The 13,769-nt window shown below is 38.3% G+C and overlaps 1 protein-coding gene across 2 annotated transcripts in view; it reads left to right on the forward strand.

Moving 5' to 3' along the window:
- Nucleotides 1–13,769, forward strand: part of DIAPH3 (diaphanous related formin 3) — a 463,148-nt gene that overhangs the window by 321,932 nt on the left and 127,447 nt on the right. For both annotated transcript variants that reach the window (XM_075918921.2, XM_006113561.5), the window contains 2 exons: nt 11,311–11,406; nt 11,885–11,944. In XM_075918921.2, the coding sequence (XP_075775036.2) occupies nt 11,311–11,406; nt 11,885–11,944 (156 nt within the window). The remainder of the gene's footprint in view (nt 1–11,310; nt 11,407–11,884; nt 11,945–13,769) is intronic.

Below are 13,769 nucleotides of genomic sequence, written 5' to 3' on the forward strand. Positions count from 1 at the left end.
TTAGTAACAATAACATCAGCCCACAGAGTGAGCGAGATGGCTGCCCTGATGACAGAACCACCTTTCATGATCTTTTTTAAGGACAAGGTCACGATGTGACTGCACCCAAAATTCCTCCCCAAGATGCGCTCCCTTCCATTTGAATCCGACAATATACTTACCAGTATTTTTTCCAAAACCCCACGCTAATGCATTTGAAGCTCAGATGCACACCCTAGACGTCAGAGGGCTCTCTCCTTCTACATCGACAGAAGAAAGTCTTTCAGAACCTCTTCTCAACTTTTCATCTCCATCACAGATCATAGTAAAGGAAAACAAATTTCATCACAGAGATTTTCATATTGGATCTCAGAATGCATTACTACTTATTATTCACTAAACAACCTACTTTTGCCAATTCCAATTCAGGCACACTCCACAAGGGCAGTCGCTACATCCCTTGCTTACCTGAGGAAAATCCCACTGCATGTTATATGTGCAGCAGCCACGTGGTCATCAGAAAACACCTTTGCAAAACATTATGCACTCACCTCAGAACCTCTCCAGCATACCAAACTTGCAAAAACTTTACTACAAACAGCATACTTACCTGATCCAAAGTCCCTGCCTCCATAAGAAAATATTGCTTGAAGTCACCTGATGTGGAGCACTCCAGGGATGCTTCTCGATAAAGAAAAGGAGGTTACTCACCTTCCTGTAACTGACGTTCTCGAGATGAGCGTCCCTGGGGATGCTCCACTATCCTCCCTTCCTCCCCTCTACTTTGGAATGCCCTTATGATAACATCTATAATACATTTCCGGGTTCCGGATAGAGAAGGAACTGAAGGGAGGGGGGCCGCGCATGTGCAATAGTACTGAGGGAGACTTTCGCGCGCCATGCATGCACAGTCCCCGATACGCTGCTGAGAAAAATCCATCGAGAAGTGCTGGGGCACTCGACACCTGATGTGGAGCACCCCCAGGGACGCTCATCTCGAAGAACGTCAGTTACAGGAAGGCGAGTAACTTCCTTTTATGCAAATGAAGCACAGGAAATTCAAATACTAGCTTCATTTGCAATTTCGATCTAATTGACATCCCTCTTTCAAAAGCAGGATGTAGTCTAGACATAGCCAGAGAGAGTGAGAATTCTTATTGTGAATGTATGTGTATACACATGGAAATCATGGTTAACGTTTATTAATACCTTATTTATCTATTTATTTATTGCTCATATTTGATGAGGTTTATAGGATTACATATAATATAAAGTTCAAGTGCAATTTTGCATTTTTTCTGGCTTGGGTCTTAATAAGAACATAAAGTACATTTGAAAAATGTACCGTTTTGCAATGTATTTCACGTATGCATTTTATTAAATCTTTTTGGTTTTTGTAACTTTTTGTTTTCAAATTGGGAAGCAAACAATGCTTGCTTGCTTAATTTTAAAAAATTGTGCTAATTTTCGTAATATTGAAGCAGCATCATATTGGTGCCTTCTAAAATGATATTTTCTATCTATTTTTCAGATTAAAGCCAGATATCTTGGGTGGGTTTTTGTTGTTTTTTTTTCTTTACTTACTGAAAAATAGACCTATATTGTTTAATTATTCTTTTAATGGAAGTAAGCATAGGTGTTGTGTCTTCTGATCTATATTTAATGTGATGAGATTATTTCCTTTTGTAATTCTTTAACTCTAGATTTATTCTCATACTGTGTACATACAATACCCGTTCATCTGGACCTAATGGACCAGCCTCTTGATCACCATTCAGCATTTCTCTAGAATATGTGGCTCTTTGAGTTGAGTGTAAGGGTTCAGTTATTTATCAGTTTTCTATATTACCTTAAATGAAACTTTTACTCTAACATGACATCATCAGTTAAAATTCCCAAAATCCCCACACTTTCTAAAGCATATCTTGAGACTGGCTATCCATACATTTTTTCTTTCTCTAGGGTGGGTGGGTGTGTGTGTGTGTTGGTGTGGTTTTTTTCCCCCAAATGTTAATAGCTTTGGTAGAAGTCTTATTGTTTTCCCTTTGTATTTCTTTTCTGTGTTCTCTGAATTCCACAAATGGTGGTCAGTTTCTTAATTCTTTCCAATTTTCATTCATATTTTCCCTCTTTGTCAGTTAGCGACCCCTCACTAATGTTATACATTCAATTTCTTTCTATCCTGTTTGCTCTGTTTCTCTGTTTTATCATTTTTGTTGATGTCTATTGTCTTTCTGAAGCATTTACGTAAGCTTGATTTCCTAGGTTCCTGTGATGGAAAAGGAAGAAACAGGAAATCTGATTTTTTTTTTTTTTTTAAGCTGAGTTTGCTTTTAAATCTGAGTTTCTTCTGTCACTTAAAGGAATTTAGTGGAGGAAGCAATTAATAGTTCCTTTACCATTTTTAGCAGTTGTGTGTGAGAACTATAATACAAGTACTGTATATCTAGTATTTTTTAACATAGTTGTTTCTTGCAAAACCCTTGACACTGAATGAAAATGCCAACAAAGTATATAGTACTATTCAAGGCAAATATTACCTACCTCTGACAGATAGCCACAGGGTTTGTCTCTTTTTGACATCTTAGAAACATGTTGAGAGCATGTCTTTTTAAAAATAAGATAAGACAAAGGCCATTACTATGCTACTACTTATGTTGGCAAAACATACATTCCTTGGGGGGTGAAAAAAATCACCACACTGAGCAACTTAAGTTTTACCACTGTAAGTAGTATTATGCACAATGCTATGTTAGCAAGGCAGCTTCTCCTCCATCCATTGAGGCAATCACCCATTGGCATAGAGCAGCTTCACAAGCAATCTTACAGCAGTGTAACAGCATCAATCAGTTTTTCAACCTCTGATTCCTCCATATCCTCAAAACTCTGCCCTCAAACATCATGGGCCTGATGGTTCTGACCATCCTCTTGAGCTCTTCCTTGACAGGTGGGAGATAAGTGATATCATTGACAGCTTCCTTCCACAACATCCTCTTCCAAGGATTGATGGTTGATAATTTTATTTCATCAATGACTCCTTTATGTTAGTGATTCAGCAATGTTGTAGTCCTTCCAGCACTTCCTGAGATCAAGCATTTCATGAGCTTCGAGCAGGTTATAAATCTGAGGAAAGGTACAACTGTTGCAATAGGCTTCACACCCTAGTCAAAAGGTCTGGATGAAGGAAGTTGTGTTAGGTGGCAGGAAAACTACTTCCACGTCATAATGGGCAAGTTGCAGATTGCCTTCTGGGTGATCTGGGGCATTGTTCAAGAATAGCAATTTGAAGGGCAACTCTTTAGACCAGAGGTATTTTTCTACCGGATGAATTATGGAACCAGTCCAAAAGTATATCAGCTGTGACCCAACCCCTTCTGTTTGACATCCAAATAACTAGCAAACCGTGCTTATTCTTTCCCTTTAACGCCCTGGGGTTCAATGTGCAGTAGAACAAAGTAGGTATCACCATGCAGTCTCCCGCAGCATTGGAACAGAGAAGGATTGGCCTGTCTTTTACTGCCTTGTAGCCTGAAGCTGTGCTTTTCTTCTTGGAAAGATATGTTCTTGTGGGCATCCTTTTTTTCAAAAGAAGGCAGTTTCATCTGCACTGAACTTTTAGGGGCACATAACCCTTTTCTTCAATAACTTTAAGATGCTGTGGGGGATCATCCCATCCTGCTTTATGGTCTGCTGATGCCAACTCCCTCATTAACTTCACATTATGTAAACTGCCTCTTTTAAAATTTGTCATACCACCCCTTGCCTGCGGTGAAGAATGCTGTCATGACTTCCTCCTCCCCCTCATCCCCAACCTGATGCTTGGGCAAAATACTTCCAGAAGCTTATAGCCTTTTCTTGAATTACTGCACCATTCACAGGTGCTCATTTCTGTGCCATGACTTCAATCCAAATGCTTAATGCCTTTTCCTTTTTATTTTCCAATTATGGGATCACGACTCACACATGACATCTTTGCACAAGCTAGTGCACTTGCTGCAACACTGTCCCTCATGTTCTTCTCTCTTTTTTTTTTTTTTTTTTTAACTATAACACACAGTAGATTTGTTAATACCATACATTATAGCTACTGAGGCCACACTATGACTACTTGAAAGCTTATGCAGTAATTTGACTTTCTGGCTCAGTCATAACCTTCTTTCCTTTCTTAGCCTCTTGACCACTGTCTGCATCATTTGCTTTTCTCTTTCGTGCCATAATTAAGGTTAGGTATTACTTCAGTGGTTGTAGTTCTTTTTACCAGAATGCTTTGAGAAAGCATCAGCACATGCTGCATCATATGCTCGCTCCAGTGCGGCACAATGCACCTCAAATAGGTGAAACACAAACAGTGAAACAGCAGATGGTGAGGTCTTGCTGTAGTAATTTAATGTTCAAACACATATTCAAAATGAAATATGTAATAACAATAAGCTAATTCAATAAGGCTGTTCAGCTGATTTGTATCACTAATATTTCAGTAGTCATTAATTAATCCAAAATCTTCTAATATTAAGTCAGCAGTTTATATATATATATATATATATATATATATATATATATATATATATATATATATATATGAGCTGTAGTTATCAGTGTAGGGTCAGTGTCCTGTCGTATTACAGGGTTTATAAAAATCATGTTCGATTCCTTCTGATGGAGAACTAATATTTCTACAAGTTGAACCTCTCTAGTCTTGCACCCTTGAGTCCTGATTGGTGCCAACTCAGAGAATTTGCCAAACCACCAGTGTGGGAGATGTCAATACTGCAGTGAGCGGGGTCTCTATTTCACTGAGGTGAATAAATAGATACACTGAGGTGCCTGCAATTCTGTTTAATAATATATGACTGAACTGGTATACTCTATTATAAGCCAATGCCTAACCAAGGCTTATCAGCTCTCTTTATAATAAACTGTTAATGTTGTTATGCAATTTTGCTGTATTCACACAAGGGAATAAATAGATATAGCATGACAAACATGCTTATGCTCAGCAGCATTACCAGCACTTCCAAGGCTTGCTGGTCTCTTAGAAGACAGTAGGGGTGTGTCTAGACTACAGAGTTTTGTCGACAAAAGTGGACTTTTGTCGACAAAACTATACCTGCGTCCACACTACCGCTGAGTTCTGTCGACATAACGTCGACAGAACTCAGCAGTTTTGTCGACGTATGTAAACCTCATTTTACGAGGAATAACACCTTCTGTCGACAGAGTTTCTGTCGACAGAAGGTGTTATTGAATGGAAACTGTCCTTTGCGTCCAGACTACCATGTCGACAAAAGCAGCTTGCTTTGTCGACAGAACTCAATGTAGTCTGGACGCGCTTTGTCGACAGAAGTTTTGTCGACAGTATCTGTCGACAAAACTTCTGTCGACAGAAGCCTGTAGTCTAGACGTACCCAAAGGGGTAACTTAGAGCTAAACAGCAGCACAGAACATTGAGGAGAGATGGCTTTAAACAAACGTTATGCAGCTACAAGAAACTTGGCCATACTCACTGTAAACGAACAAACGATTATCTAAAATCATGTTGGATGGAGGTTGCCAGACCAGAGAGTACCAGACTAGAGAGGTTCAACTCGTAGTATATTTGTGTTAAACATTTTTAATGACGTTATATTTACTTTTGCATCTCTCCTGTCAATGGCATGTTGACTTCTGCTGAAGGACAACACTTCTAAGTTATTTTAGCAATTATATTGGTTTCCAGGCAGAATGGTATTCCAAAAGCAGTTTTTTAAAGTTGATATGGTGTGAAACAATGTATGTAAATTGGATACATCCTTAGTACATGGAAAGGAGTTAACTCAAGCATTCGAAAAAGTAGGTTGTATATATTGCAGTTATATCTCAGTTCAGTTACAAGTCCATTAAAAATATTCTTTGCTTTCAAGGCACTAAGGCTAATATTAGAGAGCAAGTTAGTGGGAGCCTTGAGAAAAGATCTCAAAGATACAAGGCTAAGAAATCTCCAATATGCTGGGTCAGAAATCAGGAAAATTAGTTTCATTGCAGTTGGCTGCAGCAAGCCCCTCCTTTAGCAATTTTTCTTTCAAACTTCACAGCAGTAAGTTGTAAAATACTTATTTTCCTCTCAGGACTTTTGATACTAGGGGTGTGTCTAGACTACTGAGTTTTGTCGACAAAAGTGGACTTTTGTTGACAAAACTATACCTGCGTCTACACTACTGCTGAGTTCTGTCGACATAACGTCGACAGAACTCAGCAGTTTTGTCGATGCTGGTAAGCCTCATTTTGCGAGGCATAACACCTTCTGTCGACAGAGTTCTGTCGACAGAAGGTGTTGTTGCCTGTAGGGTTACGTCTAGACTACAGGGTTTTGTCGACAAAGCAGCTTGCTTTGTCGACAGAACTGAATGTGTCTAGATGCTCTATGTCAACAGAAGTTTTGTCGACAATGTCTGTCGACAAAACTTCCGTCGACAAAACCCTGTAGTCTAGACGTACCCTAAGGAGGACAATCAACTGTTGGTGTTACATTTATTTAAAAAAAAAAAAAAAAAGAATTTCCCAAAATAAGAACTCTCTGGTATTCCTTAAAAAAGGGACTGAATGAGGAAATGGAGATACCCTCCACTAGGAGTTTTCTACAAGTGGCTATTTTGAATTATTATAGCTACCCACAAATCACCTGGTATTATTGATTCTGTAAATGAAAAAAAAAAAAACCTTAGGGGCCAAGGATGCATATCCAACAGTCCTTAGGAGCTTGTAGAAGTTGCCTTAAAGGTCTGTCAGCCTCTAAAGTTAACAATGTCTGTTATTTTTGTGGTGATGTTGGTCAATGAATCTCTAGCAATACTGTGTACAGGAGTTTCATTTGATTTGCCCAATGCCATGATTAATCTTTTAAGAATATTGTATGATGTCTTGGTTTATTAAATCTTTTGGACTAACTTGCAAATTTGGTTGCATAAAAGTAGGTCCTTAAATATGTATTTAGATACTTACATGCTAACTTAGTTACCTGCTTTCATGTGTATGGATTATATCAGTACTTACGATAGCGGCCAGAATACAGATCAGTGGTTAATTGTAGACACAGAAATTTGAAGATTTGGCATTCTGTTTTGGATGGAGAAAATTAATTGTTGGTAAACTATGTGCAATAATTAAGATAAGCTGGTTTTGTAAATATATCTATACAGAAGGAAAAGTTACTACACAGTTGAGGTTTTTAAATATGTACACAATAGGTTTAATTTTCAAATAATTTGAAGCCTTTATCGGTAGCCTAATTTGTAAATACAGTATATTGCATTCAAGTGTGAAAAATGGATAGTATCCTCAAATGACATTAATAATTGCATTTCTAAAGGTTGTTTTTCCTGGTAATTACATTATTCATATTCAATTACTTAAAGTTGCTAGTCTGCATTGTGTATTTGTATAGTGTAGTAGTAGATTATGCTGCAGTTCATCTTTTTGAGTACTACTGTTTAATTTAATACTCAAGTCGGCAGAGGTTTTGAAAATGTGAATGGTGTATGTGTCTCTGAGGGGGAGAGAAAGAGATTGGGAGAGATCATAATGAAATGAGCCTGAGAATAACAGTTCCTGTTTCTTCAAGGCCCATGCTCAAAATGGGCAGTCATAATGGGGTTTTGTGTGACTGTACATGACATTAGAAAGGAGAGGGCTTAATTAATTATGCAAAATTAACCAAGATGAGTAGGAATGGTGTCCCCTAACCTCTGTCAGAAGCTGGGAATGGGTAACAGGGGTGGGATCTCATGATAGTTATAGTTGCTCTTCTCATTCCTTCTGGAGCACCGGTCATTGACCACTGTCGGCAGACAGGATACTGTACTAGATGAACCTTTGGTCTGAACCAGTATGGCCATTCTTATGTCATGTGAGAAAGAGAGAGACGGAAATCATTGTCTCTAGTCCTAAATAGACATGCAATACTGGATATTAAACGTGCCACAGTCTGTCCTCTCCTTCAGACCAGTGTAACTTTAAGAGAATGTTGGTATTCAGGGGAAAGGGAAACTAATCTTGCACAGCAATTTGAAGTTATAAGTAGTCTTACAGCAGCAGATTGCTTAATGCACAAAATGCAGGTGAAAGACCCAGTGATACAAAATTAATGCAATTCATTGTGTAGCTACAGAAAATGTTGTTAATCTGATTGATCTTTGGCCCCTAATATTAATATTACATATGTTGTTGGTACCACAGAGAATTTTCAAGTTACAAGAATATTTGTGAAAAAACATATATTTACATTTGAAATGGAGTTGTTTAAAATGGTGACTGTTTTACCTAGCTGTGAGGCTGGAAAACTAATATTTTATAGCTCCTATTTTTATTTTTAAATGTATGTGTTTTTTTTAAAGTAGTGAAGTAGCGATTTTGTCTCTGTCAGGAGAAGTTATATTTAGGGGGAGTGTTTTTGTTTCTGAGGATTGTGAGGGGAGAAGGGAATATTAAATTTTAGCTTACATTAGAAGCTAAAATGCCAGAAATCATGATGATAAGCAGCTTTTAGACAGCATCTTTCATGTGCAGGGCTCGACAAACTGCTGTTTCTACTCGCCCGTAGCGAGTAGATTTCAGCCGGTCGCTCCGTGCACCCCATTCACTGGTGCTATGCGCATGCACAGTGCTGTTCCAGTACATGCGCAGTGCGGGGCTGGAGAGTAGCTCTCGCTGAAGTTTTTCGAGCCCTGTTCATGTGTATACGTTAGCTCACCAACTCATGTGTCCTCCTTAGTTCTTAGGCTTCTTTCTTCTATTTGCTGGAATACAGCCCCAAACAACTTATCTCTTGTGACCAGAAGTTTTTGTTTATGCCCCTCAAATGGAGTGTAGCCTGGGAAGAAGCTCTAGTAAAATTTGGATGGGCAAGGCTCACCAGTCTGACCAGAAGTTATAAATTCATCCCCTCTGTCCCAAGTTACAATGGGGTGGCATCATAAGATTCCCCCTCGGGAGCATCCCATGCAATTGACAGCAACTATACTTTAATTCAGGAAATGAAATAGAAAACAATTGCCAATGATAACAACCACAATTAATATGGCCGTCAGGACACAGATTAACTGGATACTTTCCCCAGATGGCATTAACAAAATCAAACTAAAACTATCTAGGTATACAGAAGTTAATCATTCAGTAATATCTCATACCCACAAGATCTTAATGCCCCCGAGGCAGGCCATGTAGGGCCAACCTCCGTTCGCCTGAAAGGCGTTGGTGCAGATGGCATGTAAGATATCTAAAGCAAGTTTATACAAAATTAAAGAAGCAAGAAAAAAAATACAAAGATAGATTAAAGATAAGTATAAGGTTTCTGACCTCACAAGCACTCCGGAGTGGCCCCTGTCAGCAACGGCTGAAGCAGCAGCCCTGATCTCCCTAATTCCTAGGCCTAAATACCCTTTTTGGCACCAAAATGTTCTGGATGTTCATCGCCTTGCCCATAGTTGGTCTTGGTACCTTAAGATTTTTGTGGGTGCTATCTCTAATTGGAGAAAATACAGGGGAATTCATAAATATTCATCAGACATGACTGATACTTTCTTGGGCTCCATCCCAGGATTGCTTAAGAAAAGGCGGCAAATTGCAGTTTTGACCAGGAAATCTGGCGTCTGATTTTATACGGAACCAGTTACTACTACTTGGCAGATTTTGCTGTTGGTTCGGATCAAAATTAACTTGTCACACCAACCGCAAAATCTCTTGCCTAACACATCTCTTGGGAAATAACAGAAAAATAAATCTTAACTTGTCACCAGATATATATTTTTCTCAAGCTGATTCATACAGAGAAAATTAACTCTGTAGGCCCCTTGCATTAATAGCCTATTTAAATCTATATAAAATCCGAAATAAAATAGGATGGGTATAATTTAGCAGGCTACATGAGTAAAGATTTAGTGGCTAGACTTTGGAGGTAGACACATTAGAACCTATAAAAACAGCCACACTGTGTCAGAACAGAGGTCCATCTAGCCCAGTATCCTGTCTTCTGACAGGTGCTCCAGAGGGAATGAACAGAACAGAACATCAAGTGATCCATTCCTTATCACTCATTTCCAGCTTCTGACAAACAGAGGCTAGGAAACCCATCACTATCCATCTTGGCCAATAGCCATTGAGAGTTCTTTAGACTAGTTTATTTGCTCTGGTTTTGTAAACTTGTTACTTAAGGTTAAAATTGCTCTGTGTGTTGATAATATAAACAAGTGTATTTGTGGTACTATTGGTATAAATGCATGTACAGAAATAATGTGTAAGGGCAGGTCTATACAGTTTACGGTACACAATTACAGTTAAGTAAATAGCATAGCTAGATGTAACGTACCTTACGTCAAGCTTTGTCACCGTCCGCACAACAGGAGTTGGATGGGAGGAATGCTCTCCTTGACTTCACTTACTCCTCTCAATAGTGAGAAGTACCAGCACCAGTGGGATGGTGTCCTCAATGTTTGGTTTAGTGGGTCCATACTAGACTTGATAAATCGAACATTGGAAGATTGACTGCTGAAGCATTGATCTTTCCGCAAGCATAGCCGTGCCTAAACCTAACTTGTGCTAATATTTATGCTTATTTCCCAAGACAGAGTTTTTGTGCCTAATATAAGTAGAAATACTCTGAATTTGGTGAATTATTTAATATGGATTAACCAGTTAAACAATCGAGAGAAGCTAGATCCTGTATATTAGCCAAGAATATGTTCATTGTTGTCCATGTATACTCTAATCTAGTGTTATTCTGTTGGCTTCTTACAGACAAATGATTTTCACTAACTTTAGTCACTTTTCTTTAAATTCATAATTTTTGAATAATGTGACGATGAATCTTTTTTTGGGGGGAGGAAGGACGGGCTCTCAAAAATCTACAGAGAAACATTTTTTCCTATCACTTCAGAAAACAGAATTTCAGTAACAAATGTGTTCTAAGCACATTGTTCCTTTTAGGCTAGAAGGTTATTCCTTAAAAAGCAGTTTTCTGCAAGTGAAATGGGTAATTCACAATGACTGTGGTTTCATACAAGGTTCAGCGACACATACATAAATAGAGCCATATTCTGTAGAACTGTATCTCTGTAAAAAAGCAGTAATATGAAGTGAATCAAATACAGTTGGTCTGCATTACTGAATAGCAGTGCAAACGCTAATGAAACTGATTTCATTGTGAGAGATCTAATTTATGGGTGAGTTAAAGGCTTGTCTAACTTAGAAATTGCTAATTTTAGTTATGGCACAGGGCTTCTTTTTTACCGTCATGTATGCTTTGACATTTCTGTGGTAACCCTGAGGGTCTGATGGAATACCCTCCATCTCTTTTCACAGAGGGCGATGAGACAGGAGTGATGGATAGTCTGCTCGAGGCCTTGCAGTCGGGTGCTGCTTTCCGAGACCGGAGAAAACGGACACCAAGGCCTAAAGGTGAATATTATACCTGCTCATGTTACTTTCTAAGGAATTATGACATAGACATTTTTGCTTAAAAAATGTATCATGAGTACAGTGTGCTGCAGGCTAGAACTCCTTAGAGTCCCGGTAGCATGCACAATCCTCTCCTTGCAATGACACATTTCACAGAGATGCTCATTCCAGTTGGCTGATGTCAGTACCACTTTGCAAATCAGTGTACTGAACTTAACATAGCCTGATTGTTATGACAAGACTCGTCTATAGAAACATATGCACCTTATCTCTTTTGGGTTTACAGTAGCATAATTAAATGAGAAGAAAAAAGTCATAACGTTCTCCATTGAGTCAAATGTTTTACTAGTATTTAACACTGCTTTGCTCCCAGAAATATTTAACCTGAAGGGAAAAACATCTAGTTGGCAATATGGCTACACCCCTGAAAGTTAATAGATGATTATATTAAGTTTGTTTTGTTCTCTTGCTTTTCCAGATGTACTGCAAAATCTCAGCCCAGCCACTCAGAGGCCAGTTCTGAAAGCTTGTAACCATGGTAATAAACCATATTCATAAATTTCATGTTCTTCTTATCTCAGCTTATCCTGTTGATCTATGTTTTCTGAAGACTGCTGTGATAGTCTCGGCTTTCTCTATCATTGGAATAGTGGAATAAAGTATTGAGGCCTAGTTGTTAAAGATTAACTACCTCTCATATGTTGCATCCTTAAATTATCTTTTGGGGGTACTTTGCTGAGCTAATCTAGCCTTTTCTGAGTTTTCTTTTTTCTTTTTAATTTTAGTTTTGTTTGCAGAAGTAGCGTTGTAATAACCATAGAAAAGTGTTAGTTTGCACCCCCGGCATCCTAGGATTATGATCTCTGTTAGTAGGAAAACAACATCGAGGCATATATTTTAACTACTGCAAAATATTTATGATGTTGAATTAGAAATTCATTGGCATTTACTGCATTATTTTTCATTGTCATATTTTTCATGATAAGTTGAACTATAGCTGGAGTTGCAAAGTTTCAGCAGGAAGTATCATATATTAGTATTATGTATTAATACAGTAGCATGAGTGATGTTGCATTGGTATGATGAGAGCAAGTTAACAAACCATTTCACGGAAGATTTTATGATCAAATACTGTTTCTAATTTTGGCCCTAATCTTACAAGCCCTGAAATTGCATACATGCATAGTTTTGTGGGGCTTATTGGGACTATTCACATGATATATTTAAGATTAGCCTCAAAGCCTATGTTTCTAATGTGTAATTTGTATGTTAGGTAATCTACATAATAGTGTTAGTGTGTTGTTGTTATGGACAGTAAGACTAGAGTCTCCTTTGTTTAGTCACTAAACACTAGTCCTCTCAGGATGAAGTTGGCATACTTAGTATTCATTAGGAAGTACTTTTTTCAAGAAAATGTGTTCAAATTTGCCTTTCCTACTTTTGAATTAGTAAAATGTTTGTCGTGTTTTAGTAAACAAATAGTTTAAAACATAACTGTTAAAGGAGATGCTATTAGTGCGTATGCAGGTTTATTTATTCTGCCTGATTAGTTAGTTAAATGTTTTTGGCTTTTTGGTTTATTCTCAAATAGTTACAACAGAAAAGGACATAGTGAACATGCAGAATATAGATTTTGTTTATATCATTGCTGAAGTAACATGTTGAGTATCAATTACAAAATTGTTACTGTTGACATACTTTTATTTAAAACAAATGTATTAGGGTATTAGAGCCTAAGCTTTCGTTAGCTACATTTTACTTCCTCAGTTGATGAAGAGAAAACGAAATAGAGAGAAAAAATGATACAGGGATGATTAATTTGTTTATATCAGTGTTCAATCATGTATATGTTCAATGTCGATATTTTTTTAAACCAAATCTGAAAACTGTCAGACAGTATAGTATCGTTTCCCAATTGTAAGATTGCAAATATGCAAGGTGGGTTTTTTTGTTTAAAGAAAAACATCAAAGCTTTAAATTCTTTAGCAGCCTTAGCCTGATATAGGAGTCTGATAAGTACAATAAGCAGGTACAGTTGTACCTCCCTGGTCCAGCACCCTCTAGACTGCTCAGGTCCTGAATAAGGGAGTTTGCCAGACCAAGGGAGGTCAGGTGTCTGGATTCTCCTGGGGCTCCCTTCCTGACCACCACCCTGGCCAGTCTGTTGCCTCCCTGGCTCTACTACCTCTAGCTCTGCTTGCAGAGCTCTGCTCCTGGTTGCCTGGCTGACATGGGGCAGCAGCCACTTGTGGGACTCTGTTCCTGTCACATACCCCACACAAGCTAGCAGCCATTCCCGGGGTTTTGATTCCAGCTGCCTGGCCCTGTGCAGGATAGCAGGTGCTACCAGATGCCAGACCCCA

This window comes from Pelodiscus sinensis, chromosome 1 (assembly GCF_052426305.1).
Source record: "Pelodiscus sinensis isolate ZL-2025 chromosome 1, ASM5242630v1, whole genome shotgun sequence".
NCBI classification, from domain to species: Eukaryota; Metazoa; Chordata; order Testudines; family Trionychidae; genus Pelodiscus; species Pelodiscus sinensis.